General features: G+C 37.2%; 3 protein-coding genes across 4 annotated transcripts in view; 2 read left to right on the top strand and 1 right to left on the bottom strand.

Annotated features, from left to right (window-relative positions):
- ptpn22 (protein tyrosine phosphatase non-receptor type 22) overlaps nt 1–15,690 on the bottom strand; it is a 31,715-nt gene that overhangs the window by 14,561 nt on the left and 1,464 nt on the right. The window lies entirely within an intron of this gene.
- Nucleotides 653–5,667, top strand: LOC115361425 (uncharacterized). The gene is made up of 6 exons (XM_030054793.1): nt 653–686; nt 1,419–1,742; nt 2,648–2,965; nt 3,126–3,282; nt 3,631–3,885; nt 5,586–5,667. The coding sequence occupies exons 1-5, from the start codon at nt 653–655 to the stop codon at nt 3,794–3,796; spliced, it is 999 nt and encodes a 332-aa protein (XP_029910653.1). The 3' UTR covers nt 3,797–3,885; nt 5,586–5,667.
- Nucleotides 5,521–13,996, top strand: LOC115362708 (C4b-binding protein alpha chain-like). Of its 2 annotated transcripts, XM_030056756.1 has the most exons (8): nt 5,521–5,682; nt 9,360–9,468; nt 10,144–10,332; nt 11,479–11,661; nt 11,783–11,962; nt 12,893–12,961; nt 13,569–13,604; nt 13,762–13,996. In XM_030056756.1, the coding sequence occupies exons 2-8, from the start codon at nt 9,402–9,404 to the stop codon at nt 13,809–13,811; spliced, it is 774 nt and encodes a 257-aa protein (XP_029912616.1). In that variant the 5' UTR covers nt 5,521–5,682; nt 9,360–9,401; the 3' UTR covers nt 13,812–13,996. The 2 variants fall into 2 exon arrangements, with proteins under 2 accessions (XP_029912616.1, XP_029912617.1); XM_030056757.1 differs by lacking the exon at nt 12,893–12,961 and having other exon boundaries at nt 5,522–5,682; nt 13,762–13,995.

The following is a 15,690-nucleotide window of genomic DNA, read 5'->3' as shown; positions in this document are numbered from 1 at the left end:
AGGCATACACAATACGCATACATGGAAATGTACAAATATATACACCCACCCGTTCAAGGACATGAACAGACACACACCTAACAAAAAATGTGATATTGAGTAAGATGGAAAATAGGAGGAAAGGGGGAATATTAATTGTCTGTCTTAAGTCTTTTAACTTGTGAAAGAGTAAGTAAATCAAAACGCTGAAGGAGATCAACAGAATCATCAGGAACTGCTGCATTCAACAGGTACATTAGACTAGCATGACATCTAGTGGCTCATTGGTGAAAAGAAAGAGCCATGAAATTGTGATATTAAGTTGTGAACCTCATCACAGGTTGTTGTAAGTGGTCACAACTGTCTCACACACTGATAATTTCTAGTTTTAGTGAGTGCTCTCCCCATTAATTGGATTAAAGCAACATGGTCTTATTAACTGCAAGTTGAAATTAAGAGCACATAGAAAAAGTGAAACTAAAGTGAGCTGTGTGGCAGTTTTTCCGATGGTCTTTGTGTAATAAACCATATGTGTGTTTGTCAGAGCCAAGGCGACACAGAAAAAGTACCACACCATGCACCTACATGGTAACAGGAAGCAAGAATAACCACAGTCCATCTCTGCAGTTTCCTGAGCCTTACAGCAAATATAATTCTTTCCAGTCACACCAAGATGAAGACTCTATATCTGATGTTGCTGTTTCATGGTGAGCCAACTATTATTTACACTTTGTATTTAGAATTAGAATTTTTTGATATAGTGACAGCTGAGTTTATTTAACTATATTTTTTCTTGGTGTGCTTGCTGAGATTTTTTGTGATTTTATCTTGTCCTGTTTCCATTTACGATTTCCCAAAACAAGTACAACAAACAGATTGATTTTTTTTTTTCTGTGCAGAAATGTAAAATAATTACAAAGGTCTAACTCAGTAAAATTACATTTAATAATAACTTTAGATTCATTTACCACAATTAAAGCTAATAGTGTATAATTAAAGATGAATTTAGTAATAAAGTAAAAAAAAAAAAAAAACAATAACTTTTAATAATTCTTAGGTTGCATTTTAGACTTTATCTGGTGAAATCATTGTTTAAAGATGTGTTTTCAGCTATGCAGAAAGCACGCGATTTACAAATGGTCTGTTTGGGGTGGAAGGGGGCAAAGTAAAGCGTCACTAACTCTCATCTAAAAATATTGCTTCTACTTAACTACAGTGAGCACTTTATGCTAGATTTAACTGCATGAATGGCAAATTCACTTTTTGTGTGCAGGAGCGTAAGTGGAGCAAATTACCTTCACACTCCAACTTGATCATTAACAAGGTTAATCATTAAAATCAAACCAAAAGTCTTGACTATGGAGCTGTCCAACATGGAACAGGAACAGTTATGACCATGGCTACCTGCAGTATGACACTAATTAAACCCTGTTTTCCAGCGAGTGTTCAGCTCCAGTGTGATAAAAAGCAGATCAACGCAAATGTTGGAGGTGGAATCACTCTTGTCTGCAGCTATGACACAAAAAGCTTTCGGTACAGTAAAAAGTACTGGTGTCGAGGAGCCTCCAGAAGCACCTGTGAGATTGTGATGGATTCAGATGGACTTGCCAAAAGACAAAGGTTTAACATCATAGATGCAGGAAGAAGAGGGCTGTTTGTGCAAATCACAGGTCTCCGGTTAGATGACGCTGGAGTATATTGGGTTGGGATTGACAAAATATACGCTGACATCATGACTTCAGTTCAGCTGGTTGTCACTGAAGGTAAGAATACTCTAAGATGTATAAATTATTAAATCATAGAGTAATATTTTTCCTACATGTTTTTATTACTTGTGAAGTAGTAGTGTGTTTTTTTCTTCAGTATCTTTCTATATCAAAAAGGCTTAAAGGTGGCCTCCATGCATCAATGGTTTAAAAGTGTAAAAAACACTTTCATGGTTTTTCAGGGGTACAATACAGTTTAGATATACCTAATCATGCCTAATTACGTAGTGTGTATTGATACCTTCTTAGGTATACCTAACTGGGTGCAGTTAGGTATATAATGTATGTAAATCTATTAAAATCATGAAAAAAATGTATGAAATTACACAGTAATACACTGGAATATGGCTACAGTTAGGTCAGTTAACCCTAACCCTAATGAAGTGTTGCTGTATTGAAAAGAATGGGCTGTTAATTAGCATATACACGTAAATGACATCATAACTTTACATAACCACAGTTAATCCATAAATAATATACCAGTGGCTGCATGCATGTGAGCGCCCAATAGGCAAAATACACCCTTTGATGTACCAAAATTGCTAGGTTTCATCCTCTAGTCATCAATGTTCTTACAAAATTTCATGCTGATGCCAAAACAAAAACAAAAACAAAAACATAAAACCTTTTGAGATATTAGAGAGCAATATTAACAATTTATCCTGGTGGTGGCGCTAGAGGAAAGGTCACAGGTTTGCCAACATTGTCAGATTTCATCCTCTAGGTAAAATGAATGTCGTCACCAAATTTCATGGTGGTCCACCAAATACATTTTGGTACACATCATGCATGAAAAGGTCATTTTGAGAAGGGAAACCACACAAAACTACAATATTATATCAGTGGCATTTCTTCTTCTTCAAATGAATTATTCAAACATGTTACTGTTTTCTGTGTGCCAGTGCCAGTGTCCAAGCCCAAGCTTCAGCCTTTGAGCTCTCTGGTGGATAGGCCTACATGCTGGGGGCTGCCAGTGACAGTGCGCTGTACTTGTACACAGGGCACCAGCGTTCACTACTCCTGGTATCAACATACCCTGCACCAGGACATCCTCCTCCAAAGCACATCAGACCTGCGCCTACACTGCAGCAAAATGGAAAAGGATAGTCACTACTACTGTAAGGCCAGCAATGACATAAGCAGCCAGAAGAGTGATATCCTGTCTGTGCAGGTTCTGATGCCCGCAGACAGCAGCTGTATCTATGTCATTAACATCCAGGGTAGGAATGTTTTTCACTTATAACACTCATTCTGATCATTTTACTTACAAAAACAAGTTGACTGATTGGTGTCTGATTCGTGTTGAAGCCGCTGAATGGTATAAGGTACAAGCTGATAAAGTGGTGACATGCCTTTTTTTTTTTTTTTTTAAATCATCAGATCTACCTGTTTATGACTGCGTCGACAGACTGAGCACCAGTGCAGCCACTACTCTGGCTCTGACTACGTGCCAGGCTACTGAGAAAATTCAGCAGTCTGAAAGCAGAAACCAGTCCTTACGTATTAATCAAACTCATCAGGACGTGGCTCTCATAAGGTTAGACTCTGCACCATTCTCCGTTATTTGCTTTTTTTTGGCAAATAATGCTTCTTTGTGTGAGGGAGGGCTAACATAAAACTGATTCATTCTCTCAAATTTTGATTGAATCATACTCTTGTTTCTCTATGTCTCACAAACACTGCATAAAACACATCAATAGTTAGTTCCCTTTCTCTGAAAGTAAACATCCTATAGCACAGGCCTAATTTCCTTTAGTGAAACAGAGTGGAGTATCATAACATCAGTTAAATGTATAGCTTAAACATGGAAATCTTGAGTAAACATATCTTACAGTGACTCCATAAGTGTCTGAAAAGTTTCTAATGAATTCTCTCTTTTTTTCAGGGAATGGACAGGGCCCCCCCTCTGGTATATGTTACTGCGATGGGGGAGCTTTGCATTCTTGTTGACAATTGTATGCTCAGTAAACACATACACAAGAAGGAAAGCAACATGTGCCAAGAGACGGCGGCGCCCTCCAAATATCGCACCAGTAATTCTGATGAGCTAAAAGTGCATTTTAATGTTTCCACTTGGTTCGCTGACCTACATGCTACAGAGATACTGCAGTTCCTTGGAAAGCTTATCAGTTTACATCATGTGGGTTTTATGGCTTATCGTTTGCTGATGTATGAATGCTCAACAAGATATAATCATTAAGGTAAAGTCTGGAGGATAGGTCAACATGTTTATCTGCATGTCTCACCTTAGATAAGACACAATCTCAGGTCCCTCTTTGCTGAGTTAAATCATAGAGTAATATTTTTCCTTCATGTTTTTATTATTGTAACATATAAAATCATGTGATTTTCTTTAAATTCAGTATCTTTTTTATATTAAAGGGCTTGTAAGGTGGACCCCTATGCTTCAATGGAATGAAAGTAAAAAATACAGTACTTACATGGTTTTTCAGGGGTATAATACAGTATATTTAGATACGCCTAATCATGCCTAATTATGTAGTGTACACTGATAACTACTTAGGTATACCTAACTGGGCACAGTTAGGGATATAGTGTATATAAATATATTAAAATCATGAAAAAAAAACGTGTTGTAGTGAAATTACACATAATACACTGGAGTAAGGCTACAGTAAAGCTAAGTCTAACCTAATGAAGTGATGTGTTGCTGTGTTGAAAAGAAAGAGCTATCAATTAGCATATAATTACATCATAACTTTATATACCCACAGTTAATACATAAATAATATACCAGTGGCTGTATGCATGTCAACACCCAATAGGCAAAATACACCCACTGATGCACCAAAATTGGCAGGTTTTTAGATCAGACACACTCAACCTAAGGCCCTTCTTTGCTGAGTACTTTGCTATTTGGCACCTCAGGCTTGCCTCAAATATAACTTAAATATGTTGTTTAAAATCATTAAAAAGCATCCATTGAACTGATGCACATTAAACTTATTAAAGTGAAAGAAGAAAACTATCAAGCAAGGATTGATGATGCTAGAGTGCACGGGTTCTCAACCATTTTGGTGTCAAGGACCCCCAAATTGACACACATCAGGCCGTGGACCCATATTTGATGTGATGTAATCTCAGGGATCCACAACTGATAAGATTTAGTTATTCCATAACTGTCGATACTGTAGATTGGCAGAGTAACAGTGAAGAGTGTGAAACCTATGAATAGAAATAGTCATTCTTGGACATCCTCTAATCGGGCTATCTTCTAGTCAATAAAATAATGGTGAAATAAAATGTTCCAAATCTTTCTGGGGAAAAACCTGAATCCAAGGTTGAGAACCACTGCAACAGTGGAAGTGCTGAGCACTCTAATAATGACAGTGGAATGTGGGTGTATGCCCATCAGATCAAATATGTTTAGGTCAAGTATTTTTTTTTTCATTTTGTTCCTCCCTGGAAATATCAAAAACTGTCTCTTCAGATACCATAAAAGTACTGTAGCCTACCTCACCCAGGTATATAACTAATCTCTTGAACCAATACTGAGTCAGCAATGAAGCATCTTTAAAGTATGGGAACTGAGGTATTTTAATCTCAAGTTTATGAAAATTTCAAGATGATAACAAAAACAGGTTACACACTGCAATATTCAGGGCAGCTCCAAACAAAAACATTCAATTGCTATGCAATTCAAAAAAGGTTAAGAAGGAGCGACAAAAGTATAGTAATCTATCTATCTTTCTGTCGATCAATCATTAAATATCATGCTCGACAGGAAGTGTACTGCCGCACTTTAACCATTCTGTATTCAACGCCCATCGGCCAAAGATCTCATGAGTGACGCATCTGAGACACCCCGCCCCTTTACAGGAAACCACAAACATAGCTGCATCAGCCACGGCCCACCACACAGGGAACATCCACAGTGGAGGCACAATCTGCTGTACTGAATTGGCACCGTTGTAAGGTAAGAATGGCTCAAATAGTTAACTAACTAATTATCTTAAAACATCCATGACCCATTCAATGGAAAGTCAACGACAGCGCTCCCTTGTGATGTGACGTAGCTAGCTAACCGTTTAAGCTAATGACAATATACACTACTCACAAAAAGTTAGGGATATTCGGCTTTCGGGTGAAATTTCAGGATGAACCTAAAATGCATTATGACCTTTACAGGTGAACTTAATGTGATCTTCTGTAAACTTTTGAATGCACATGTCCAACTGTTCAGTGTTTCAGTACTTTTTGCACAAGTTGCTGTTCTGTAACAAGGAGCTTAACGGTAAAATTCACATCAGGTGTTTGATGCTCCAGCTCATCGAGGTCGTATCATTAGGGAATGGCTGCTGGAGACTGGGGTACCTCAAATGGAGTGGCCTGCACTTTCTCAGACCTGAATCCCATAGAAAACCTATGGGATCAGCTGAGTCGCCGTGTAGAGGCTCGGAGCTCTGTACCCCAGAACCTCAATGTCCTGAGGGCCGCCCTTCAAGTAGAGTGGGATGCCATGCCTCAGCAGACAATAAGTCGACTTGTGAACAGCATGAGACGTCGTCGTCAAGCTGTAATTGATGCTCAAGGGCACATGACAAGTTACTGACACTGACATTTTTTGTTGTGGTATACCCACCACTGTTGTTGGCTTTTGTTTCAAGAAATTGTTTGAGATGAGGAAATCACCAGTGTATGCTTCTACTTAAATGCCCTACTTTCATGATATAATATCACTGTACCGTGAACTTTTTACATTTTACATAAATTTCACCCAAAAGCCAAATATCCCTAACTTTTTGTGAGTAGTGTACAGGCCAAAAGTTTGGACACACCTTCTCATTTAATGCGTTTTCTTTATTTTCATGACTATTTACATTGTAGATTCTAACTGAGGGAATCAAAACTATGAATGAACATGTGTGGAGTTATGTACTTAACAAAAAAAGGTGAAATAACTGAAAACATGTTTTATATTCTAGTTTCTTCAAAATAGCCACCCTTTGCTCTGATTACTGCTTTGCACACTCTTGGCATTCTCTCGATGAGCTTTTAATTCCTTCAGTGAGAATCTACACTGCAAAAATGCAAAATCTTACCAAGATGATTTTTCTTATTTCAAGTCAAAAATGTCTTATTTCTAGTCAAAATATCTCATTACACTTAAAATAAGACATGATCACCTCAGAAGCAACTTGTTTTTAGACAATTGTCTCTTGTTTCAAGTGAAAATTTGCTTGAAACAAGTGAAAATTAGCTAGAAACAAGAAACAATATTTTGGGTGGATTTTTCTTGCCAATTATTTTTTCTCAATCCTTAAAGGGTACACTTTAGGATTTTGCCAGGGACCAGGCTGAAGTAATGTCCCATGGGGTTCATTTTGAACCCTTTCTTACACATATCCTAACCAAACCCGAAATAGAAAAAGTAGAGAGCAGCATAACTTTTGAAGTGCTCATCATAAAGAGACAAATGAACACAGTTTTCCATACAAGTTTGACCAAAGGAATGCATTAAAATGGTTATTAGAAAGATTCAAACACATCTTGACTCCATTTCTGGACAAAAATCACACAAAAACAACAGGCGGACTGATAGTCCAGCAGCTACGCGCAATATTTCGATGGAACCGTGCACTTTATGATACAAGCAGTGGCGTGCACAGACATTTTGGGGGGCAGGTGCTCAAGTGGAAAAAAAGGGCAACTTCTGCAGCGCGTGGAACTACCGGCTGCCTTATTATAGTAGTGTTAGATTTAAAAAAAATAATAATAATAATAACATCATTACAGGCACATGTACGTAATTGCATATTTATTTATTTCAATACTCATATATAATGCTTATGCAGATGTTTAATATTCAACAGCAAAATTACTGTGTCATTACTGACTATGGTCTTTAGCATTGGCAACAACAGAATAAAGATAGCAATGCATGCTTTAGTAACTTTCTAAAGTTACCAGCCAATCAGAATTTCCACTAGCCAAATTTTTTCCAGGTGAAAATAAGAGAGATTATGAATGCATTTGATCATTTTATTAACATCGTTGGCATGAAAAATGCACAAAGTACAATACATACAGCAAAATATACACAGAAAGTGCAAACATTTCATTTCAGTAGTTTCCAAGACTTTGGAAAAGTTCTGAAGTAATTTTGATTGTGCTTGCCACCCTTGCAACTATGTGGACATGGTAAACTGCCCTATGCTGTTAGTAGGTTGTATAGTGTTATCGCTCTTGCTCAGGCGGGGAGTTGAACGCCGGTCTCCTGCATGGCAGGCAGAGACTTTATCCGCTGTACTACCGGGGCTTGTGTGGGCTGAGTGAGAAATGAGGGTCTACAAAGCACACAGCATGAGTGACAGTGGTGCTTGGGAGAAAATCGCCAAAAAGTAGTAGTCAAACAAATGCTTTTTTTTTCTCAATGACAGTAAGTCCGAGTGGAAAATAAAAGGTATCATAAGAAAGGTAAGGCTTTAGGCTTTCAATTATTATTCAATTAAAATTATTTTCCAACTCCCAAAAATGTCTCCTCTGCTGTACCAACAACAAATTCTACCATCATTGGTCGTGTGCTGGTCATCATTACGTTAATCCATTGATTGATTATGACTAGCTTATTAAACAAGTGGGCAGTCAGCTAATTTAGGCTCACCTGGCTACTCTGGCCAACTTTGTGTTGTCACACTTTCTTTCTTCCTTGGCTTTGTTAAATATGCCTTTAGGCTAAATGGTATCCTGTCTCTGTACTGCTGTAGAGTTCCACTTTGGCCATTGCCATAAACACACATGCATTTCATGGCATATCTGTCAACATCTTAGAAAACATGTACAATATACTCTACCAAAATAGATATTTTGATGGTTTTTACTATTATTTAATTAACTGAATGCCAGAAATATGTAGTTAGGTAGTTGCTAGCATGTTGTAAATAGTACCACTGTATTCCTCATCCTTGAAAATGTAGGATTAGCCACCAGGATCAAGACCCTAGGTGGTCTAGACCCTGAGTTACAGGTAAAATCACAGCAGGTGGCAGCCGTTTGGAAAAATGGTAGCCACGGTTACCACGGGACAAATCTGCGGTGGCCCTATAGCCAAAAATGATCCTTAGGGCATGCTCTAACAGTGTGCCAAATTTCATGTTTGTATCATAAAGTGCACGGTTCCATTGAAATATTGCGCGTAGCTGCTGGACTATCAGTCCACCTGTTGTTTTTGTGTGATTTTTGTCCAGAAATGGAGTCAAGTTGTGCTTGAATCTTTCTAATAACCATTTTAATTCCTTTGGTCAAACTTGTATGGAAAACTGTGTTCATTTGTCTCTTTATGATGAGCACTTCAAAAGTTATGCTGCTCTCTACTTTTTCTATTTTGGGTTTGGTTAGGATATGTGTAAGAAAGGGTTCAAAATGAACCCCATGGGACATTACTTCAGCCTGGTCCCTGGCAAAATCTTAAAGTGCACCCTTCAGGGATTTAGAAAAAGCAGGTCCCGATAAAAAACCCACCCTATGCGCGTGGACCCCCCTTTCCAACTAGACTACCTACCATTTCTTGGAATCAACACTGGTGTCGGCGTCCAAAAAGTTAAGCAGGATTTAACCTGAATAAGTATTCACATTTGAATTCCTCATTACCAGAAGGAGTACAGCGACTTCACCAAACACCTGACAGACTAGGCCATGAAGCCCGTGGGCGTGTCTTTCCTACTCCTGCTGAGCACTATCAGCCTTACTGGCATCGCTCAAGGTGAGTGGCAATGCGAAAAAACCTCGTGACATTAGTGTGATGAGATACAAAGGCTAATGCTTTGACTTGGGTTAACTTAACCCCTCTGTTATCTCTGGGGTCAATTTGACACCAGTCAGTGTTAAACGTGTCTTAATACATGATTAACATTTTTTTTTTTTTTTTTTTTTTTTTTTTTGCTTCACATTTAGTGACTTTTCCCCTAATTTAATGGGGACAACTGGGTAAACAAAATTCACATGATGTAGGCATATGTGTTTCTTTGGGGTCTATTTGACACCAGACTGTTCCAGCTGTATAGCATGTATAACACATACGAACATTTTACACAAATTTGTTTTAGTTGTTTTGGATGACACTGGGGAACTATAACATGCCAGTTCTAATCATCCAAAAACATCTGGGAGAGAAAAACATGATTCCCTCAAGACCTTTGATGGACAAGGGGGGTGAATGGGGCAGGTTATGTTTTATTTAAAGGGCTATTTAGGTCGTCAACAAGGCACATTAAGTACCTGACTCGTAACAGTTTGTATTATTATCATTTTCTGGAGGTTTAAATTACTCTGGTCAAATTGACTCCAATAGCTTAAAAAAAGGTTACTAAATTTGAAGGTAAGTGGAAGGTTAACTTCACACGTTCATACGTTTTTTCTCTGTATTTTCGCTCCACAGCTCAGGACTGCTCTGTACCAGTCGGAGGACCCAACATGCATTTGAGTGAAAATGACATATTCACAACACATTTCGAAAATGGATCAGAAGTTACCTTTGTCTGTGATGTTGGCTATGCATCTGCGGGAGGCGCTCGGAAGATCACCTGTACTGCTGGCACTTGGAGTCAAGTCAGTCTGAAATGCGAGAGTAAATATTTGCACTCTTTTTTTGCACATTGTGCAGGCCTACTGTTAGGGATGCACGGATTGCATTTTTTCTTGGCCAATTCTGATTGTCTGACCCACTGATACCGATTGTGGCCATTATGATTTTCTTTAGTTTAATGTAATTAACAGTCCACACAAACAGCATTTGTACCTAGAGAGCAAGTATGCTTACTCTCCCTGAACCCAAAAAACAATTTTAATCTTCTCAAAGTCAGTTTAAACTATCCGAAAGTCAATTTTTTAAAAAATTAATTTCACCACAAATGACTAGGAAGTAAATGGTTTTATTTTTATTTAAATATTTGCTGCAGTTTACTTGGGCTGTAGTCTGTTAGTCGACTGGTCGATTTATTGGTCGATTTCTTGGTCGACCAAAATCTGATTGGTTGATTATTTGCCGTGTTCATTTTATCAGGAGTAAAGCACTAAGTGCTACAGGTAACAGTCTGTCTTCAGAACACCCCCCTTGTTTTCACAATTTTGGATTAGCCCAACCCACTGGCGGAGACAGATAGGTAGGCCCATATGTTCTGAATTGAAGAAAAAATTAGGCCTGGTTTTCCGAATATTTGCTTAATTAAGAACGTTTAATGAACATTTAGTCCTCTACGATGTCAAAGACGTCATCAGTGTAGCAGCATTTTACCAAAATAGATGGAAAAAAAGTCAAATGCAAACTTTACAAACAACAGTTTGTGTATCACAGCTCAACGACCAACATGGCATATTACCTAAAAACGGTAAGCTAACATGTCTGCGTTAGGTTGATACATCAGTTTTGAGTATAAACATATCAGAATTGGCATATTTCAAAGTTTTAGTCTAATAATCGTTTTATATCTGCAGGCACACATGTGACAACGGCAGCTTGACATAGTACTATTTTCGGAAATCATAGGCTATGATATTGCGTAGGTGCACGTGATGCAACGCTGTCAGAGCCGACCGACTCGAGTGTTTCATTCAGTGCAAAATAATTAGGTCAAAAACGATTTAATATACTGCAATACTAGTTGTTTATGTTAGGTCGGTAATCTGTGTGCATTCATATATGGCACATGATTCAGTTACACTACAAGGCCCAAGTTCCTTTCTCCATTCTTATAGATGGCATTTTGTTTTGCAGTGGTGACTTGTGAGCCGCCGCCTCAGGTGGAGAATGCATCCCCTTTCACTCCGCAGAGAGACAGCTACAGTTACAGAAACGTTGTAAAATACAAGTGTCAAAAAGATTTCACACTCAACGGATCATCATCATTAACTTGTTCAGAAAATGGACATTTCACACCAGATCCTCCAAAATGTATCAGTATGTATGTTTGCTTGTTTTCAAACATTTTCTCAGTCAAATCTTAACTCTTACTGTCATATTTGAGTGTGCCATTTTGGTCTATTCATTTATCACTATCTCAAAATATCTTTGTCTGCAGAGGTTATTTGTGAGGATCCTAATATTGCAAATGCTCACTGGGAGAGTGGTGCTCGACCCCCTTATGGATACAAGGAGTTTGTTGTGTTCCGGTGTAATACTGGATTTGTTATGGAAGGGAGACCGGGTCTGACATGTACAATTGATGGCCAGTGGTCACCTAAACCTCCAATATGTAAACGTAAGTAAAGACAAAGTAATCTATGACTTGACATAAGCCTAATGAAACAAAAAATAGACTGTTTGAAAATGTTAAAACATGTTAATGTTCTATTTTTATAACGTTTTTATCAGATGCTACATGTTTAGCATTATTATGTAATGTTCTTAAGTCCCACTCAGCATCCGAGATTTTTATAGAGTATAAATGAAAGCAGAAAAATGGCTGCCAACATTTTTGCTCTCCAAAAATGCTTAGGCCCTAAGATGCAACTAACATTTTGATTTCTGGTAATGTTTGATGACTGTCATTTGACAAAATGGACTGTGCACAGTCTACATTTTTTTTTCCTCTTTTGTCTAACTGGGCATTTACTAATTAACATCTCTGTGCTCTGAAAAAATCTGGATATGTCATCGTTTTTTTTTTTTAAATGGGGGATTTTAAGAAATTAATTATTTTTCAAAATTTAGGATGAGGAATTTTGTTTGTAATCTTTTTTTCCCCAGACAGTTTAAAAACTCAATATCAAGCCTGGCTGCTTGTAGGTTAGGGTTAGGCTAGATATGAGATCTTGTGAAAGGAGGAAAACTGAATAACACATTTCCCCAATGAAAGCACATATTTCTGAAATGGTAGTTTAACAATAGATGATATTTAAATCAGCTATACAGCTGAGAGGGTTAACATAAAACAGGTACAATTGGTAATAGAAATGATCAAATTACATATGGAATCAACAAAGAATTTACTATCAAAACCCTGTAAGAGCCTAGTTAATCCATTCAGTTATTCTCTTGTATTGTGCCCATTGCATGGAGATTTAACAGTTTCTGTTATCTTCAAATGAATCAGAAACCACCATGGAAGTTGTAAAAACTATGATTTCAACACCTTCCTGAATTGAGTGTCAGTATTGATTAGTACTGATTAATTTCACTGCCTTTGTAGAAGTGCCAACCACAGTGAAACCCACTACTACAACCACCACTCATCGCCCAAAAAGAACGTCACCCTCAGGTAGAGTCCTCCAAAGAATGACACTATGTAGTAGGATGGCTTGAATTTGGTTTTGCTTTTGGCTAACCCCACCACATTATCACGTAATCACATTAAACCACTTCACATAATAATTACTCAGTATAATAAATCATATGATCTATATGCAGATTAATTCAGAGCATAATCAAATAGTCCGGTGAAAAGCATTATATTTTAAGCCTTCATAAGTGTAAATACCCCATGCATTTTCCTTGTCTGTCTCTGTACTAAACTCAAACACTTGAATGTGTATATGTATACATTGAAATTAATGGGCGGATACATTTGCTATATAGTTAACCGTTTTGTCAAATATCTCTCTGTTTTTGGTATGTAACACTTACTCTTTCCTTAACAGTCAAACTGATAGTACAGTTATTGTAGAAAAAGTGCTGCCCGGCTTTTACAGTTAATGTAAAATGCATGAAGTGCTATCATTTCCCATCACTGTATCATATGTAAAAAGACTGATTTGTTTACTAACAAACCTGTCAGTAACAATGATGTGCATGCTCGTGTGTAAGTGGGGAGAGACAGAACGATAGATTGGCTTGATCTTTTGTTTAATATTACATCTCCTCTACAGTTGATGCCACTGTTCCTCCCCCCACTGGGCCGCCCCGTAAGTCACCTCTGTAATATCCACTGTTGAATTTCATTTTTTTTTTTTTTTTTTTTTTTTTAGCAATACACATGCGGCAGATGCTAATCATTGTTTTTATCCCTGTCAAATTCACTGTATGACACAATTTTCTGTTCCCCTTCATTTTATCTTACAGACAGCCACGGAGTTGGTGAGGGTGAGCTTCACTCTGCTGTGGTCAACTAAAGAGAGGAGAAAAATGCAGTATGTTATGAGTATAGTGGTAACACTTACAATAAGGGTACAACAATTAACATTAGTTAACATTAGTTAATGCCATAATGGTTAATTAACTATTAGTTAATGATTATTATGGCATTTACTACTAATAATTAATCACTACTAATCACTACTAAACATTTACTAATCTACAATAACCCTTAAATAACATATAAATGAATACCTTAGCATGAACAGCATTAGTAAATGATTCTTAGACACATTAGTTAATGGTTAATTAACTGTTACTTAATGTTTATTACCTGTTACTTAATGTTTATTACGGCATTAACTGACATTAATTGTTGTACTCTTATTGTAAACAGGGTATATGCAGGAATCTTGAAGTTAATTTTAATACCTTTTTAAGACTTTTTCAAGACCTTGTCAATATTTTTTAATACCTCAGCGGCCACTTCAAGCTGTAACCATTTACATCAGTGATATTTTTAACTTAACAGTTTTAGTTTGTGATAAAGACTATAGACCACTATGATACAACAAAATTCAGTTAGTTAACCCGTTTAATCCCAAATTTTCCCCTGCAAAATAAATGCATACATTTCACTCCTTAGACCTTCCTAACAAGTAATATGTATGATCTTTTTCATTTCATGTTGGTTATGTTGGTGAAAATCTAGGATTTATACTCGGCAACAATTGTTGCCAGTGGGAAAAAGCATAGTCAGAATTTTCACAAATTCTTCAATTTGACCTATTTTCACACAGAGAACATAAGAATAACACTAACATGTGTAATACATACATATATCTATATTATAATTAGGCATGTTTACAAATGTGTTCAGAACTTTATCAGAACCATAAAGATTCAATGGCAATGCATACTGAAGTGAGCTTTCAATGGCTTCAATGGCAACAATGGAATTACTGTATTTCAGTCTCATAAAACAGTTTTAAAAATGTAGAGCTAAGAGAATAATAAATAAATTCACATTGTGGCAGTAGCTTATATTAACTTAACATTCACTGACCAGTAACATCATGGTCAAAAGATGAGTGAACAGTATTATTCATCAAAAAATCAAATCAGTGCAGGTATGTAGCCTAATTAGTGTACACAAATACAGTGCAAAAGGTGTAAGAACAGTGCATACTGCAGGATACTATTAGGAACTAAGCACAGCTCAATGGCTTACTTGTTACATTTCACTCTCCATGAAAAATCTTGAAGCACTTAATGTGGAGTGGTACATCACACTTCTCACATCCATACACAGTGCGGTTGTTGCACCGCCTATGTATTATGCTAGCGGCAACAAATGTTGCCGTGCTAACATTTATTCTTCTTGTGTTCAAAATATGCATGCAGGCATAAAATTCTCATTATTTATTAGTAGTAGACCCTTTACAAAATATATATTCAAAATATTTCAGTTCTATGTGTTAATTAAGGTATTTTACTTACTTCCTCTTGTAGAAGTCTGAGCCAGACATCTCACTCAGGAGGTGCAGGCGGGAAGTTAAGAGGCCTGGTCATGTGACCATTCACACTAGTTACATGTAATTGATACAGTTTAGAGGAGACAAGATATTTTTTCATTTTAAAACTTGCATTAGGCACCTAAAGCCAAAACAAGACTCTTAGAGCTTCCAGAAGTTTAAAAAAATTACTGGCAACAATTGTTGCCGGTGGGATTAAACGGGTTAATTCCCATTGACACGATGCTTATCTTCTTCTTGCATAATGTACAATATGCCTCCCTGACATTCCCCTTGACTGGCTGCAACCAGTCTTTGAAGTCCGGCATTTCCAGCCAGTACGCTGCAAATTTGCACTTTCCCATTATGTTACTGTTCAGCCATCCATGCGTTCACCAGCCTT

Source organism: Myripristis murdjan, chromosome 7 (genome assembly GCF_902150065.1).
Source record: "Myripristis murdjan chromosome 7, fMyrMur1.1, whole genome shotgun sequence".
NCBI classification, from domain to species: Eukaryota; Metazoa; Chordata; class Actinopteri; order Holocentriformes; family Holocentridae; genus Myripristis; species Myripristis murdjan.
The sequence above is the reverse complement of the archived record's forward strand: the minus strand, read 5'-3'. Positions and strand labels throughout refer to the sequence as shown.

Excerpts from the sequence above, each read along its gene's own strand:
- LOC115362708 (XM_030056756.1), top strand. The coding sequence starts at position 9,402 with ATGAAGCCCGTGGGCGTGTCTTTCCTACTCCTGCTGAGCACTATCAGC. Across the intron at positions 9,469-10,143 it reads CCTTACTGGCATCGCTCAAG|CTCAGGACTGCTCTGTACCA; the intron begins GTGAGTGGCAAT and ends TTCGCTCCACAG. Across the intron at positions 12,962-13,568 it reads AAAAAGAACGTCACCCTCAG|TTGATGCCACTGTTCCTCCC; the intron begins GTAGAGTCCTCC and ends TCTCCTCTACAG.
- LOC115361425 (XM_030054793.1), top strand. The coding sequence starts at position 653 with ATGAAGACTCTATATCTGATGTTGCTGTTTCATG. Across the intron at positions 687-1,418 it reads TCTGATGTTGCTGTTTCATG|CGAGTGTTCAGCTCCAGTGT; the intron begins GTGAGCCAACTA and ends CCTGTTTTCCAG. Across the intron at positions 1,743-2,647 it reads TCAGCTGGTTGTCACTGAAG|TGCCAGTGTCCAAGCCCAAG; the intron begins GTAAGAATACTC and ends TCTGTGTGCCAG.